The sequence below is a fragment of the Centruroides vittatus genome, unplaced genomic scaffold, assembly GCF_030686945.1.
Source record: "Centruroides vittatus isolate TY-2023 unplaced genomic scaffold, ASM3068694v2 scaffold_861, whole genome shotgun sequence".
NCBI lineage: Eukaryota > Metazoa > Arthropoda > Arachnida > Scorpiones > Buthidae > Centruroides > Centruroides vittatus.
Genome location: NW_027122718.1, coordinates 8,785,519 through 8,804,765, shown reverse-complemented (window position 1 = coordinate 8,804,765; position 19,247 = coordinate 8,785,519). Strand labels below are relative to the sequence as shown.

General features: G+C 26.5%; 1 protein-coding gene across 1 annotated transcript in view; it reads right to left on the bottom strand.

The window, feature by feature from the left end:
* Positions 1-19,247, bottom strand: part of LOC136989958 (semaphorin-2A-like) — a 109,713-nt gene that overhangs the window by 32,852 nt on the left and 57,614 nt on the right. The window contains 2 exon segments of the mRNA XM_067288266.1: positions 9,301-9,408; positions 12,783-12,845. Of these exon segments, the coding sequence (XP_067144367.1) occupies positions 9,301-9,408; positions 12,783-12,845 (171 nt within the window).

The window sequence follows — 19,247 nt, the reverse complement described above, 5'->3', positions numbered from 1 at the left end:
CCCAACTTAGAATGATAACTGCTTCCAAAAGTGGATTCTCAGACCAAAAGGCAGAGAGTTGACACCATGCTAATGTATATCCCACAGAAAATTGCTGGAAGGAAATACAACCTTTGCCTAACCTCCAGAATGACTGTTGAAAGCATGGAACTTGCTGGTATGTAGTTTAAAAGGTGATATCTCAAACATTAAAATGTTATTTTCTATATTTTATTTCCATTAAAAGTTCAATTAAGATGTAATTATATAATAAATGAAACAGAAAAAATGGAATACTAAAACAACACTTAGTATTTCGTAAACTACTAAACTTCACAAGATTAGAAAATGCAAAATGACCTTCAAATGACAAAGCTTTTTTATTGTATCATTTTATTTCTGATTTATTTATCAAATAATAATAATAATAATAATTATAAATGCTAAAATAAACTTAAAAATGCTGGGAAAAATTAAATCTACTTAGAAAAAGTATCATAATGGTTTTAAGCTACCATTAAAAAAAAATGGTGGCACTAAGAATCAATGAATCATCACAAAAGTTTTGAACAAGTAAGTGAAGTGAGAAGGTGGCCAGAAGGGAGAGCAAAGCAAGCAACTGCTGAGCAACGTGAGCAGAGTTAAGACGAGAGTTGCAAGTGGAGGTAGGCACTGCAATAAGAGGGGAGAAAAGTGAATGAAGGTGGGGTTGGGTCACCCATCCCAAGAAAGGTTCAGCAAAAGATGTAAAGTGAGTGGGGGTTGGTCAAGGAGTTGAATTGTTGCAAAATTTTTATGAATAAACTGTATTGGGAACAAGTAGGTAGGTGAGTGAAGTAAACCATGTAACCATGGAATTGAAATGTTTTTCTGTGGGATGTTCAAAAAATCTTGATGTTTGTCCAATTCAAAAACAGAATGGTTTTTGTTTTGGAATCTAAAGGTTGTTCCATGTTTGATTTTGATGGAGAAAATCTGAAAAATTTTTTTATGTGATTTGAATAAAACCTGTACTTTTCCAACTAATTTGGGTATTAAGGTGGATCTGTAGTTAGTTCAATAATATGTGTACTTTCATCTGCTTAATGCCAACTGAGGATTCCATAATGTAATTAGACAGATGAAAGTATATATATTGAAATTTTTGTTATGAATAGTCTATATTGAGAACAAGCAGATAAAGCAAGCTGTAAGTCAGGTCATTGTATGCAGCCAGACAGCTTTGCTCCCTAGTAGAAAATAATTTTAATATCATTAATATCCAACATCATAAATTCAAGAGTTGAACACTCAGCTTTTATTCATTGTAGAGAACTATACCTTATTCAACAAAGATGTGCCTTCTGATATTGATAAAGATGGTAAAGATCTCATGTAATTGTCAGGCCATCCAACAGAACATTGAAATTCTGTTTTGTTCTATCCAATTATTATTATTTTACACAAGGATTTATTTTACTGTTGTGTTCTAACTTGAAAATTATTTAATATGTTCTTTCTCCAGATTTCTAACATTCTATCAGCCATATTATCTGAAGAAGATGGTTATATACTGTCGAAAGTACTTGTCAATTAAATGTTTTTATCCGTAATGCAAACAGACAGTTTTTAGATTTATCTTTTGTTATTTAATAATATTTTAAATTGGGTACAAATGTTATTTTAAGTAATATGACATGAGTTTCTACACTGTAGAGTTTAAAAATGAAGCAAATAAAAACGGTACAATAATTACATCATTTTTAGTTTCAATTTTGTTAACAAGATTGCAGAAAGTAATGCTGTTCTGCATAAACACAGTGAAATCTTGTACAGTTAAGCTATGGCTAACATTTTAAATATATACAATTATTTTAGTCATAAAAATTTGCTCTTTTCATCACTCTAAAGCAAGAGTTTATAGTCTCACAACATTAAAATTAAACATCTTAACTGTCAACAAGACTTAAACTCATTTTTGATAAGCAGTTAGTCAAAGCTCATGTTTTGTTGGATGGTCTGTAATAATAATAATAATAAATGCTAAAACAAATTTAAAACTTTTCTCTATTCAATTTTTTAAATATTGATGACATCTATTAACATGGGTTTGAAGGTCAATCTCTCGACTTCTAAACAAAACCTTCTAAATAGTTATTAGAGTGGAAAATTATTGAAAATTTATCAGCTTTTAAGTAGGAGTTCAAGTAAAAGTATGCTATGATATCAATAAAAATGTGAACTGGTGCACTGAAAGCAAAAAATGAGAACTAGTGGTGCGGCATGTGCATACAGTATGTGTCTTTTGATGATTTTAGAAAGAAAAATCAATATGACAGATGAATTGCACAAGATTGTTCACATTTTCTAAAGATGCTGTTAGTGACTTTAAAAAAGATAGATTCTTTTAGAGAAAAGGTTATTTGAGGTATTTGTAATTGCAAGTTAAAACTGGCAGATAACTTTCAAACACAAACACATAAACTGTAAGTTTATGTGTTTGTGTATTATGTATGTGTTATGTATATTCATATGAAATTATGATAACTTCTTCCAGTATTCAAAATATAGCTTATATAATTTTTTATATAGATAAAATATAAGATATTTAAGCAAATGATAGTACCAGCCAATCATTCATATAGCTATAAAAGTAATATGAAACAGATAAAATAATAAAATTTAACAATTAGTGAGGTTGAGGCCAAAGTTTTAAACGCGAAAATGTGTACGTTGGACGTTCGGCGCCGCTTCCCCGTAAGCCTATAAGTTTGACAATGCCGTTTGGAAAGTCAGTGGAATCATGCTCGACATTCCAAACTTCTAGGTTTACGGGAAAGCAGTGCCGAACATCCGACGTACACGTTTTCGCGTTTAAAACTTCGGCCTCAACTTCGCTATTAAATTACTAATAAGAAATATCAAAACATTAAAAAAAATTTTTATATATGCGATAAGTAGGTTAAAATTTCTAAAAAATCTATACTTTTAATAACTAAATCTGTAATCTTTTTCACTTTAAAATTTATTTATTTAGTTTTTTACAAGTAACTAGAAAAGTCTGGAAAGACAGTTGATATCTACCCCCAATAATTAACAAATATACATAAAAACAAAGGTAACAATTTCAAAAACTTAAAAATTGTAAATGTGTTTTTATATTTTAAAAAAATTATTTCTTTTCATACAAACAAATAGAAATAAAGAAAATTTAAAGTTTTTACTAGATTATATATAAAATATCTATAATTTTTTAATATGGATTTATTTCTTATAAGTAATGGTATAAGCTATCCTACCGATATCAAGTTTAAGATTCGTAGCTATTGTTGCATTGGGATTCAACTTCTCGAGAGCAGTTTGTTTGGAAGTGCACCCCAAGCAGGCAAAAACCTCTATCTAAGACTATACATTGTTGTGAAACTGATAGCAAATGAGCATCATGAGGAAACACCGAAAAGAACTTTGAAGAGAGAATATGAGAATATGTGAAGCTATTTACTGTGAAATAAACAAATAGAAATAGAAAGGCAAAAAGTGAGGAATTCAGTCGAAATGGTAACTAATATGAGGGATGCAAAAGAAAAATGTTGGATATATTTTTGTATTTATTGTTTGTAAAACTTTTATTAGATTCTCTTTTTGTAAAAAGAGATAATTACGATAATAAATGATATAAATATTAAAAGATGACAATTAAAATTGATTTTTGATGTTTTTTTTTTTTATAATACATTTATGCTTCCATTTGTTTTTGGATGCAATACATTTTGAATCACTCTTATTAATAGGTGTTAACATGGCCTCTATTGCTATAGGTTATCCATCATCAATTCATCGTGAAAATAGCAAGTGTTACACAGCCTTTATGTTCACACTACAATGGTATTTTCTAACCAATCAATCATAATCTCAAGGGTGCAAGCGTATTTCTGGATCTTTGGTATGCCAAAATATAGTTCATCATCAACTAAAAAACTTGTAAACATTGAATTTTAATAAATTATTTATTATATAAACAATATAAGATGTATTTACATGTTGTTCCAAATTTTAAAAAATTATATCAAATTGAATGAATTGATAAATATTACAAATTAGAAATTTTATAGAAATTACTGTAGCTTATTATTGCATATTATAGTAGGAAATTCTTGAAGGATCAAATGCATTTTCTATACTATATTTTTATTCCATTTTGATTAGCACTACTACTTATAGCATTCCTAAATACAAATATAAATAAAACTGTAAAATTAATAATATATAATGATAAAATGCAGATTAATTCTCACGTATTAATATTGAGGATTATGCCAATTTTCATTGTATAAGTCGGAAATGTGAGTTTCCAGCCCTCTTGTTTCAATCCGACTTGAATCAGATCAATGTCTACTTGTGTTATATATTGTATTTATTATCTTAGAACCAAACTGAATAATATGTTGTCTTAATGGAAATGCTCTATTTATGGAAATTTTGTGCATTAATACCTAATATCTTATGACGTTAATAATTTCTAATTACAGAATGAATTTTTCTGATACATAAACATTCAGTTTAAAGTTATATTAAATTAGGGATTTTAGACTGTTATTATAAAAACTATTTTAATCAATTTTTTACAGGCAACTTGAACTGCTTGAGGATTTTAATTTATTAAAAACCTTTTAACTAAAATAAATAAATAAATAAACTAAGATTGATTCTGCTGTAAGATTGTTATGCAATCTTACAGCAGAATCAATCTTTATTGGAAGCTCTTCCACCTCAATATGTAAGATGTTAAGAATTTTTCCTTTGGCAGTGGCACAATTATAAAATTATATTAATAAAAAATAAAAAGGTTGACTCCACTATAAGATATTCCAAAGATATGACAAAAAATGTGAAGACATTTTTTGTGTTTTTCAATTATTTTGTGAATTTTTTAAATATACTTATCATCCTGGCCATTTTCTACTATTTATTAATATGATTCTATTTATTGATTTTGTTCTATTGTTAAGAAGAAAAGATATTTACTGTTTTTTAATTAATTGAACCATTTATGCATAAATACTTTGTTAATCATATTTTAATAATCACTAAACAATCAACATTAAGTTAAATATAATTATATCATCTATAAATTAATATGTTTATGTCCAAAGAGCAGGTAAGTACAATCTATTGAAATAATATATTAATCATGCTTTAAGCTTCTGAATACCTCAGAGTTTTATTCAAAATAATTTGTTTGTCAATGCAAAGTTTGTCAAAATAAAAAGATTTAGAAACTGAGAATATTAATGAATTATTTTTGATATTTAATATAATTATAAATATAGAACGAAGATACAAATTCCTTATATTATTAAGTGAACAAAAAATACTACTACGCTTCCAATAAACACATAATGAGTATCAAATTTAGAGATGATAACCGATAAAAATGAAACAATTATTCTAGTTATATAAATATAGAAAATTTAAAATTTTTTAATGATCAAACAGTAAGGCTGGATTAACTATTGGGCTAATTAAATTTATATTAGCCAAGTTAGCCCAATAATTAATCTGGCCTTATTGTTTGATCGTTAGAATATTTTGGGCTCGGTCGTCTATATGTATCCAGGCTATTTTTAAAGTATACACTGCATAATTGTTTTTCGCTAAATGATTAAATCACATTTATGTTATTAATAAATCTTTTATTATTTGTTTATAAAACTTAAAATTCATTAAAAATAGCTTTAATAAAAGTGTTAATTTTGAAGTTAATTTGATTTTTCTATGTAATACAATTGTGATTAGTCATTTTACATAGTGTAACAACTATTATTAATAGTTTATAATGTTTTAATGCAGTTATTCAAAATTTTAACTCATAAATTTAATCTCATTTATAAATAATTAAAAGTTTTTTTTTATTTATTCCCTTTTATTATATTTGTTTAACTTGATCTTCCATTTTATGTTGTTTTAGAAGAGGTCGTCATTACCTTTTGGCATTGCCAATGAATTTTAGAAATATTTAAAAACATTATCATTATTTAAATTTGTTTGTAATTGTTAATCAAAGATATCCTTCTTTATTAAAAAAAAACAGTTAATGTTACCCTTGGTGCCAAGATGGCAGCTTGTCTGATTCCAGCAAGGAAACAGTGGGACGCACGTTCCAACCTAACCTAACCTATTCTAATAATTTGGTTGCTAATAATTATGGTAATTTATTAGAATAGGTTAGGTTAGGTTAGAACGTGCATCCCACTGTTTCCTTGCTGGAATCAGAGACGAATTGCCATCTTGGCACCAAGGGTAACATTAACCAAAAAAACTGATGAATAATATTGCAATGCTCTTTATATTGGTATTTAGTACTTAGTTACAATGTTGCTTTGACTTAAAGTTAATTTCTGTGTTGTATTAACTTTAATTTTATTTATAGTAGTCAAAAAGTTCAATCTTTTATGTTATTCAATTTGCTAACTTTTTCTCTTTTATTAAATTAAAACAGTTCATCTCTCTTAGTTTGATTTCTACTTTCAAGTGGACAATTTATTTTTTAAATAATAATTTAAAAAAGATGAGAAAAAATGCTTAATTCTGGAAACCAAATTAAATTTTATTCAGAAATGTTTTCATTCTTTTATAAGAACACCATCAGCTGTGAAAATTATCAAGTGCATTAGAATGAATACATTGGAAAGATTCTCAATGTATTCCTCTAATGCACTTGATAATTTTCACAGCTGATGGTGTTCTTATAAAAGAATGAAAACATTTCTGAATAAAATTTAATTTGGTTTCCAGAATTAAGCATTTTTTCTCGTCTTTCTGAATATGTGCCAAGTTCAAACGTTTTGTTGATGATAATTTCGTTTTATATAGAATTGTAACACGTGTACAGGAATAAAGTCATTAATGTTCTGTTTACAAAACTGGAGAAATGTATCTGAATAGCACAGTCAAAGAAAGACTTGAATAAGTTTTACAATTATCTTTACTCTCCAGAATTTATTAAGTTTTAGAGTTCATAAATTCATTTTCAAAGAGGAGAGTTTTTTAAAAACTGTATATAAAATAAACAAAATTTTAATATGATTTAACGTGATAAGTTAAATTTTCTTGCCTTTTAAAATAATTCATAAAATAAGTTATTCAAATAATTAATTTTAAATACTTAAGGATTTACCGTATTTACTCGCATATAAGATGAGGTTTTTATTCATTTTTTACTGCTTCTAAAACCTAGGATGTCCTATAGGCGTGAGCAAAGGATTCTTTGCGTTTTTGCAATAATTTTTGTGAACTGCGAATTCACACTTTTAACCGGATGCTCACACTCTGGTGTTTAAAAACAAAAGTATTTTACCTGGATCGTTTGAATTGTTTTTGTGTATTGTCAAAAGTAAAGATGAATAGCCATAGGAAAAGCAGTTTTTGAATTGAATTCCAAATTGAAATTCCAAAATCACACGGGAGCATGATATAAGTTTTAATCCATTCCCACATGAAAACATAATTATTCGGAAATTAGGATTCGGAGAAACTCGTAAGTGTAATCGACGGAGAGTGGATTCGACTGTTAAGAATTGGCAAAAAAGGTTCCCAATTGTCCAGCTTTAGGTGAAGAAATTATGTCGATTTTACAAGATTTTTCCTTAAAGTTTAAAATGCTAGTAATTTTTGCGGGACAATGTGTACATTACGGGCATTTGATATTTTATTTGTTATTAAATGAAATAAAATTAGAATTGTATTAATAAATCTAATTTTCTTTATTTTGATCTTTAAAGTCACATCTCGTCCTATATGCGAGTAAATACAGTATTAAAATTTCGGAACTTTAGATTTTATATCTGATAATTATAAATGGAATATTTTTTTCTTTAAATGTCAGTAAAAATACTTTTTATATTAAATAATAAAAGTTAACTTTCATTTATAATATTTGCAAATAAAGATGCACGTAATGAAAAGTTACTTGATTTTAATTATATATTTTATATATTAATTTAATTGAAGAACTTATCACAAAATAATTTTAATCTACAATTACTAGAGCAAGATAAAAGTATCTCTATTCAATCTTATATAATTATGAATATTTATTTTCATAAAAGATTTGTTAAAAGAAATACATTTTTATTCATGGTCTTCTGATGAGAGAAGTTGCAAACTCTATTGATCTTAACTCATAAATTTATAGAAGGGATTATAGAAGCTTCCTCCTCCTCCTCTCTGGCCCTCATAGTCCTTGAAGGACCTTAGCCTCATCCAGGATTTTCACCCATTCCTCTCTATCTTGGGCCTTCCTTAGTATATATTAATTAAACTTTCTATAATCTTATACGAAATTAGTTCTTTTTTTAATTTAATTCTTCTTTTTCTTTGTGTATTGAAGAACTTTTTATCATACAGATCTAGCTAGACTCACAATGGAATAATTGTACGTGAAGAATGGAGACCCAAAATATTTATAGGCTAGAAAAGATTCCGGGGATCTAACCTGGAATTGAATCTGTCTCTCTCCGAACGACAGACATGCATCATAGCTATTTGGCTGTCAAATTAGTGAAGTTGAAAACAGTGAAGCAGTTTAAGAGTAAGCAAGACAAATAATATATGATGATAGAAGGTAACTCACTCTTTCCCCGTTACAATATTGAAATATGTGTATTTTATACAAATTTTTGATTTAATTTTTTAAATATATCAATCATTATTTTGTTTATTGTACTTATGATGATGTAATATATTTCAAATTAGCTTCTTTTGCTGTAATATAATGATGAATAAATTACATATGATCACATTAATTTGTTTTTTTTTTTAGCCGTAACTGTCTTTTTTAATTTAGTACAATTCCTTAACTATACATAAAAATCCAAAAAATATAACTACAGTATTAGTTTCTTGGAAAATTAAAATTCTCTACATTCAATACTAACTTTTAATTATCGTTAATAAATGTTACTTTTTTATACAGTAGGTCCCCCTATAACACGGTAGATACATTCCGTGTTATATGAATCCGTGTTAGATAGGGAGTGTACTGTATATTAATATTTTCTTTAAAAAATCTTTAAAATGCATTATAATTTTCCTTGTTATTTAATTATAATAGGAAAGACTTTAAAAATTTTCTTATTACTTTCTGTAATATGAGTAAATTAAAATAAATAATGTTATTCCAGATGAGACAATATATTTTGTTATCAAATTTTAGTTTTTATTTACATTATTAGGTAAAAATAAACAGCATTTGGTAAAAAAAAAAAATAATACATATATGAATAGAAACTTAATAATAATAAAATTTCTCAACTAAGTAAATGAATAAATAATAAGACTTACGTAAATTACCCAATCCATAGGATTGTATGCATTTGTACCACATATATACAATTTGCTTCCATCTCCAACCGGTTGAATGACCCTTATGTGATTGCGGCATTCGTACTGCTGAAGAATTAGCATATATTAAAGACTGATAAGAAGCATTATCACAAACATGAATTTTAAATTATTATAAAAATCAATTTTTATAGTAATAAAAATATCAATAGTTTTTTATGATCAATACTATCTTACGTATATTTGCATTTACAATATATTTATACTATATTATTTCATATATGTTGTAAGTTATTGATTATATAATTATAAATTTTATGTAAGAATATAAAAATAAGTTCTATTATTAACACTGTTAAAGATTTAAAAAAATTAAACTATCAAAATAAGATTTAAATCCTTCTTTTCTTCTGTCTGCGAACCCAATGCAATGCAATGCAATTCTTTTGTTCTTTTCTTGATTTTCAAACTATCCAGACTACTTTCTTTCTTTTCGATGGCCAATGGTGACCCGCAACTCACGGTTGAAACAAGACAGCAACCGTGTTATCTTTATCCAGTTATATATTACTAGACTATAGAATGGTTGCTCTATAAGTTAGGTATTGGCTCACTATTTTGAAGTCAAGACTTATACTATACAAGATTATATCCTTTTCTATAAATTTCTTGTCACATAGAAAATTAAAGGTTTTATTTGTTCAACATTAAATTAAATGTTTTTTTTTTCTTTAAACTTTTATTGAAAAATATTAACAATAATTGAAGAATTAATTAATACTTATTTTTAATCTTGATATGTAATTAATAAATTCATTTTTCAAGCAATTAACAAAATAATTTAGTACATAAATACAGTTAGGTTTATGGATTCTTACATACAAATCGTTAAAATTTAATGTATGTTAAATATAACGCGCTCTATATTTGTCGATCTTATAATAACTCTGTTTAGACACTTAAAAACTTAAGTGTTCAGATTACAAATACAAAAATTACAAATCCAATCAATCATAATTGGATTTGTGATTTTTATAAATAGATAAATTCAGAAAAATAATTGGTGTTTTGCTTACATCTGCATTATCTGTAATGTGTCATTATTTTACATTAACAATACTAAAGTTTTGGAAGCTGAAATACTATATATAAATCAGAGAAATATAAAATTCTTAAAACTAAGTTATCCTCAAAACTGTTTTAGATAAGTTAAAGTAAAACATTGCAATTTGTATTCTCTAGCATAAAATTATGCAAAATTTTTTGTTTTTTCAATTAATCATATTTTCTTCTTAACAAAATGGTTTCAACTACTTAATTAATACAGTAGAGCATCGATTATCCAACCCCCGATTAACCAACTTATCGGTTATCCGACCGCGTTCTAGTCGGCAAATTCAAATGTCCGCTAGTGATGTGGCGCTATAATATTTGGTTATGTCTTGGCTACTGTAATATTATTTTTGTTAAATTTTTGCATGTTTTAGCTGGCAGCACTGGCTCGAACCATGAAAGGGAGGCTAGTATTTAAACCAGGCCTAATACGCTATACTAATAATGTATTTTTTCATACTTTTCGGTTATCCGACTTTTCAGTTATCCGACCAACTCCAGTCCCCAATTAAGTCGGATAATCGATGCTCTACTGTATTGAATGTTCTGTATTTATAAACTTTTATGAAAAAGTAACTATTTATAAATATATTATAATTCTAAAAAGTTGAGCAAAATAAATAAATAGAATTGAAAATAGTTTTTCTCCATTTCAAACCATAGTATTTAAGATATTTGGTATCTCAACAGTAAAAGCTATAAAGCATATGATTTAGTGTTAAAGTCAAATATCAAAATATAAGACACAAAGGGTTTACTTATAGAGAATAAAAAATTAATTATCAAGATATAGTTGGGTTACTTGACATGCGAAATTCAAATCCTTTAAACAAAATCAACACAAGATTATAAATTAGGTCAATGTTAATAAAATAATGACCCTTGGTGCCAAGATGGCGGCTCGTCTCTGATTCCAGCAAGGAAACAGTGGGACGCACGTTCTAAACTAACCTAACCTATTCTAATAAATTACCATAATTATTAGCAACCAAATTATTAGAATAGGTTAGGTTAGGTTTAGAACGTGCGTCCCACTGTTTCCTTGCTGGAATCAGAGACGAGCCGCCATCTTGGCACCAAGGGTAACATTAACCATAAATTATTTTAAGATAGTGGTAAGAAAAATAAATTTTCTTTAAAAACATTGCATTTATTTCCTCAGAAATAATTTCAGGATAATTTTTTTAAGCCATATATTTTTAAAAAAGTTTAATTGATATGTTACAATGCAAGTTGCAATAACTTTAACTTGTAATAATGTCATAAAATAAGAGGTTTATTTATGACTACTTCAAACAAAACTTTCATTTGTTTAAAAAATTATTCAAAAGAAAAAGTTTAATCATAATAAATTAATTAATATTTATTTATTTATATTTCTTATTGATGTTGATTATCTTTTATTACAAAAGTAATTATTGAAACCATTTTAATTAATTGGTGTAGAAAGTTTTGTAAATTGTAATAAAAAAAATTATTGAATATTTTTTTCCAATTAATTTAATTTTATTCTAATTAAATGTAAAAGAAGGATTATTTTGTTTTGTTTTAATTTTGTATTTTAAAATTTTAATAGTGTTTTTAATAATAATTATAATAATAATAATTCCTGAATACAGACACTGACACTGATTCATTTAATTTTAGTTTTGTTTTGGTTGTTATGCCTTGACTGGTCCCGCACAGTACGCAGCCACCAGTGTCAACCGAGTATAACCCACTAAACCCAACATAATAATAATAATTTCTGAATATATTGTATCTTAAAAATTATGATTTTATTTATTTTTCGATCTGTTTAATTTATGAAACTAACAAGCAATCATTGGAAAGGAAGAAGAGTGATATTATATTGGGGGTTATTCATCTGACATATTAACTTGAATGGCAAGTTGTATAGAAATTGACTGAAAATTCAGGGACAAGAGACCATATATTTGGCATTCCATTCATCCAGAATCCACAATTGGATCCCAGTATCTATTACATTTAGCATTATACTACAGATGATCACAACTTCATGCACTGCAGTATTCAAAGGCAGCACTAAAGCACTATAGAATCTATATTTTAAAGGATTAGATCTACAGAAAACCGGGAGAGACAGCTCGGATTTGATTGTTGGTTTCCTATAGTAACAAATAAACGGTCTAAACTATTGTGCTGACAAAAAGCATAAAACCTTCCCAGAAGGACACGAACTTTGGCTCCTTAATAAAATTCCATATTGTCATTCGTTTAGCTAACGTACAATATTTAAAAACATTAAGAAGTTAACCAAAAAATAGGGAACTTGAAATTATCCACCCAATAAAATATTGATTTTATATTTACAACATTAAAAATATAAGACTGAAACTTTAACTTACTTCAGACTTTCCTTTTGATACACAACTTGCTACATTAGATGGTTCCAATGAAAGATAATCATTCTGAAAAAATATATTAAAATATTTAATATGATAGAAATCAATGATAGATTATTGAAATTTTAAATATTTTTTTTTAACCATTTAATATTTATCATTATCTGTTCTTATACCAATTATTTTTGATTATAAATATCTCTCTGTTTGTTTATTTATTAAGGAAATTAAATTAACGCCATTAACTAAGTTTTTCCTAATTGCTGCACCAGTAATTACTTTATTATTTGATTATATTTAACTTAGTTTAATAAATTATTTAATTAAATGAAATTTTGGATTTTCATTTAATTAAACATGATTTTATTAAATTTGGCGAAAGATAACATTTATCTCATTCTTCGCGCCAACGGAAAATTCGTAGAATATTTTTAAAAGAGTAACTTAAATTCCGGAAACAAAGCATCTATTTTAAAAATATTCTGACACACTTAATTAACACAATAAACAAATAATCTTATTATTCATAACACAAGAGTTTAAATGTTTGCTAATTTTCTAAAATGAAACAAATATTTAAATAATCTTTTATAATAATTTTAGTACCGAATAATAAAAGAAATATAGGAAGAATAAATTTGTCTTTACGAATTCTATGATACAAAAAGTTAAGCGACGTTGAGGATATTAACTAGTAAATCACTTCAAACAATCTTAGAAAATAACATTTCGATCACCTTATGCCATAATTTGGTTTTGCATTTTCACTTTATTGTTTGAAATAATCAATTTTAAGTAATTAAAGGCTGTGATTTTAATTGATTAAATTAACATCATAATTAAATGTTTACTTGAAATTCTTAGAAAATCGTTGTAGTATTTCATAAAAAGAATTATTTAAGAGTAAAAAAATAAATATATAAGTTAACTTTCCAGTAATGAAGATAATATCCAACATTATTTTGGTTATTAGGTAATGTTAGAAAATATTCTCTAATGAAAGTTGGATAAGTCTTATAATGAATTTTGATAATCCAAATTTCAGAATTAATGTAAGAATATAGTGACACGTAGCTACTGCCAAAGTTACGTAGTATATAAAAGGTATACATATTCTGCACATTTCGATTGGTAATATAAAAGAATTTAATTTAATAATTCATATTTTAATACCTTTATAGAGATTTTTTACATTTTACTCTATAAAAATAAGAATTTAGAATACAAAATTAACATTTAGCATCATCTTGTCACAGTTGAATCACTTCCAATACTTCAGTGTATGTGCCATTGCTGAAATACTAAACATTGGAAAATACTGCTGTGGTACATTTTATGTTATTAATTCAGTACCGAAAATAAAGTCAAATGGATAACGAAGACGAGAACAGAATTTTCTTTGGCATTCGTTGTTTTTCGGTACAAATTTAATACGTCGATTTATAACTTAACATTTTATAACACAAACAATCCTACAAACTACTATAATTAAAAGTGAAGGTTCCTTTAATTAAAATATTCTAAAATTACAGTTTCCCGAGCCATCAACAAAATTGCCATAATTTATTTTTATTAGTTTATAACAGTTTGTTTGAATTTTTATTGATTATATTTATAATATTAATGTATAAATTATCCTTTAACATATTCAAAACTACTAAAATTGCCTTTTTTTTAGTTTATAAATAGTGTATACAACAGTACATTTAAATGTAGCATAAAAAGAATCCTTGCAAAGTGCAATGTTGAATTCTCTAAGAGTGTAGTTTTACAGATGTATCAATTTGTTTAAATCTAAAATAAATAAATAAATAAATAAATAAATATATATATATACTGTATATAACATATATAATATTATGTTCCTTGTCTAATTTTTAAAGAGAAAATACCTAAAATTCCTTCTTAAATTCTTTCTCATACATAATTTGTAAATAGATTTTTAAATGAGTAATACATATGAATAAGAATAAAATCTGCATATATTTGTAACGTTAAATATCCTTTACTTTAAAGTAACTAATTATTGGATGATCTTAACGTAGATTATAGGCCTATTAATTGGTTTACATTTAAGAAATATGCAAATTAGATGCAAACTTTTATCTGCCATAAAATAGCTTATTTAAATGGTGAGGTAAGGTTAAAAATTTGTAGAATTTTCAAAGTAATAAATAATAATAGTATTTTATTTTTTATTTTTTTTTAAATAGTTTTTTGAATAATGGTACCAATTTATATCTGTAGTTATTAACTTTTCATATGGTAAATTATACTGTATAGATTTACATATTCTTTACTTTAGTTGATTAAATGTCAAAAATTTTTAAATGTGTAATTCTTTTTATTTAAAATCACACACTTGTTTACTTGTTAAATATAAAAAAAAAAAAAATAAATAAAGCCTGGATATTTTGTATAGCTTGATAAATTATGAATCTTTTAAGTCAAGGAGTTAGTAGAACTTATATATCAGAGAAGATAACATGTTATAAAACATAAATATCAGCATCCGATTCATGTTATAACTTTAATGATATAAAAAAAAAACTAGTTACGTGTAGGATTTTTTTTTATTTCAGTTAAAAAAAAAAGACTAAAATAATATATCAGAACATTTAAATATATAGCTTAGATTCACTAGTTTGATATTTTAATCGAGTTGTTATATTTTGAAATGATGTAAAGGAAAAAAATAGGATTTTTTCCAGTTCAGTCCACTTATATCCTAACGAAAATACAGTGTAGAGTAAGAGTATATCTGAAAATCCAGAACGTTTATTTATCTTTACACTTTGGAACGGGTGTTAGAGTTAAATATAGCAGAGAATAAAAAGTGAAGAAAATGAAAAGTAATCAAATCCGAGTTGTTATTTTCTTCATCTTCCTTCCCTCCCCCTTTTTTTCTTCTTGTTTTGACCATTCGACAATTGTTGATCCCAGGAATTAGCTTTCGATAACTGTGAAACAGGTATCAACAGGTAAGGTCGGAAGGTAATAACTTCTGTGGTTTGGGACTCGGCAATATGGAAGTAATCGTTGAAGTTGAAATGAAACGATTATTCCTTATAGGTTTATCCTATTGGACTCAGTTTTGAAAGAAGTTCGGATATGAACTAAATAGAGTGTTTTCGAATTTCTTCAAGCGAACATCAGTATCATTTTCTGACGTGTTTTCTTTATTGCAAATGTAAAAAACGTGTATGTTTTTACTTTAACGCACGGAAGAGAGTTAAAGAAGGTAAAAAATATACAGTAAAAACTGCTTAGGCGACCACCCGCATTCGACAAAACGGGCAAAAATTTCTGGCACGGAATAGTTTATACACGGAGTCTTCGTTTAAGTTACACGTATTAAACGACCACCTGTGTAACGCGACCGCGGGCATCATCGGTTTTCGGTCCGAAACAACTGTAATAAGCGACCACTTCCGCGAATATATCTGGTCTAAACTATTGTTCGAACCCACCTCGGGCACATCTCCACCCTTGAAATTAGGTGCAGGTGTTAATGAATTAGTTTAGCAACAAAAGAAATGCGAAGTGCTGTCGTTAGAGGATCGGGTTAAAGTTATCAAAGTGAAAATGGTTTATCACAATGGCAATTAGCGGCCAAGTTTAACTGTGGGAAAACGAAATTTATTTTACCGTAGACCTACAGTATTTTCCTTAAGGGTATAGAATATTGTATACGATACAATTAATCGGTTGGTCTCATCGTTTGATGAAATTTATCTTATTTGTTTTGAAGCCCGTTTACAGGTGCAATAAATAGTTTCTGTATCAACCTACCTTATTTCCGCGATATTTTTATATACTATTATATACTAAGCAAAATACGTGCAGAGATGCGGTATTACACCACCACCTGTATTGGAAGGAACCGTGAGTGGTCGCCATAGACAGGTTTTACTGTATTTATATATCGAATATTAAAACAATTGTATTTTATAATATGATATAGATTCTACAATCAAATTCTTGTATGATTTTTTTTTAATAGTAAAATATTGGATAACTTTGAAAATAAAATAATTACATGAAAATTAACGAGGATTATATAATTAATTTAACTATTTTTAATGAGTAAAGTTGATTAGACGTGTAATAATAATAATAATAATAATAATAATAATAAATGATGAGAAATGTATGCAAATTAAGTTTAAAGTCAAGGGCAAAATTTCTTTAACAATTTGCTTTTAAAATATTCTAATTAATTAAATTAGAGATTTAATAATTATTCTGTAAGATATATATTCCTGCTATAAATTCGGAATTTATCTAAGGTTTAGATTTTTCGCATATTTCTTAAAGATGAAAATCAGTTGGAATTAGTTAAAATGAGTGAATAATAATTTCTCGTTAATTTTAATTATTTTTCGCGGTTTATATCATAAGAATAATTGCTAAATTTTTAATTAATTAACTAGAATATGTTCAAGTTATAACAAAATTTGGTTAATGTTACCTATGGTTCCAAAATGGCAGCTCGTCTCTGATTCCAGCAAATAGAAGAAAGGAAACAGTGGGGACGCACGTTCTAACCTAACCTAACCTATTCTAATAATATGTACCATAATTATGTACAACAGAATTAGTTAGAATAGGTTAGGTTAGAACGTGCGTCCCCACTGTTTCCTTTCTTCTACTTGCTGGAATCAGAGACGAGCCGCCATTTTGGAACCATAGGTAACATTAACCCAAAATTTAAAAAGTAATTTTATGATATAATTTATCATAAAAATAAAGAGGAAAATAATAAAATTTACAATCAATACTTTTTTTTAATTTTAGAATTAAAAATAATACAATTAATAATTATTATTAGTATATAGTAGTAGTAGTAATTACGGCATTAAAAAAAACCCTTAAAAAATAAAAGAGAAAGTAAAAATATTTTTAACAATTGTAAAAATTTCTTCAGCGTTACAGGTTAAGAGCAATTTCTCTCTTTAGTTATAATAAACAAGATAGCTTCTCACAAGAATTTTAATTATGCTGTATAAACGGAAGCATATAAAAATAAAAATAGGAAGAAAGAATGGAAATGAAAATATAAATAACAAAAATGTTTTAAGAAAATATAAGTGCCATTGGGAATAGAAGAAGAAACAGTCGGCAATGAAGATAAAGTAGAGGATGGAAATGAAAAACTTGATTGTTAGACTGAGAAAACGAGAGCTCGATAGCAAAGGATACATAAAAGGGATAGTAGATAAGAGATTACCGAGAGTAATGTTAGAATTGGAAGTAGAGATGATAAAAGAAGGCATGACTAAAAACAAAAAATAAAAAAAAAAGGCTAACAGAAAGAACTAAATCCTGGTAGCTAGAAAAAAGCATACACGTTTACCACACTAAAAACCTTTAAAATAATATTAAAAAAATTAAAGTTTAGTTACGGTAATTAATTTTACACTTCTTAGATTGTAAATAAAACATATTTTTCATTGTTAAATTACAATATTAAAATATACATACAGGCCCGTATACATTAAGTGATGTCGATATTCATTTCTAGTAATAATAGAAGTGTGTAAGATGTTTATAAATGTAATGAAGAAATAGAATTTAATTAATGTAATTAGTAAATGTTATTATACGATTATTTTATTTATTTTGATGTTTTCTAGTATTTATAATTCAAAAATTCTGATTTTTATTTTGCCGGAGATATGGAAAAGATGTAGAATAAAATCGCTAAGAACTGAATATTTTATTCAATATTTACGTTATTTTCTAGCAATTTTATTTTATTTTTTTAAAAAAAAACACAAAGAATAATGTAAATATATAGAAGAAATTCTCCTTTTTTCGTAGCATCGTCTTTATTATACTACTTCAAAGCTTCTAGTACATATTTATTCTCCAACTAGGATTAAATTAATGAATATAATAAAAAGAATCGCGTTAGTAGGTGTGATTAATGGGCTACATAAAGGATATAACTATTGGAACGAGTCGTGAAGGCAAGCTTTATGGAAGAAGATAAATTTTTATCAAATACAAATTATTATTTCCTAAGAAATTGGATTGTTATGAGCGTCGAGAGAACATAAAAATTCTTCTTCTAACGGCGTTAAATTGTATCGAATTCTACATCCAATATTTTTCTTTTTATAAATTAAAATATATATAAACACGAATAACAATTACAGAATTCGATTTTAAAAATCCATACAAATATATATATATATATATATAAATTTTTTTTCTTCGTTAAATAAGAGAAACGAATGTCTTCTGGGAAATAATGGAAAATATGCGAACGACATTTGTTGAACAATTAAAACAATTAATAACGAATCAGTGATGTCGAATTTAATTTTATCAAATTTTTCGTATAGCTAACAGATGGGTTTGAAGCAATCTTAAACAAAATTAAAATTGTAGGAAAAGTTAGAAAGCTTAAGATACTGTACGCCTTCTCTCTAGCCTGCAGCAATATAGGAAAATTACAAGTTT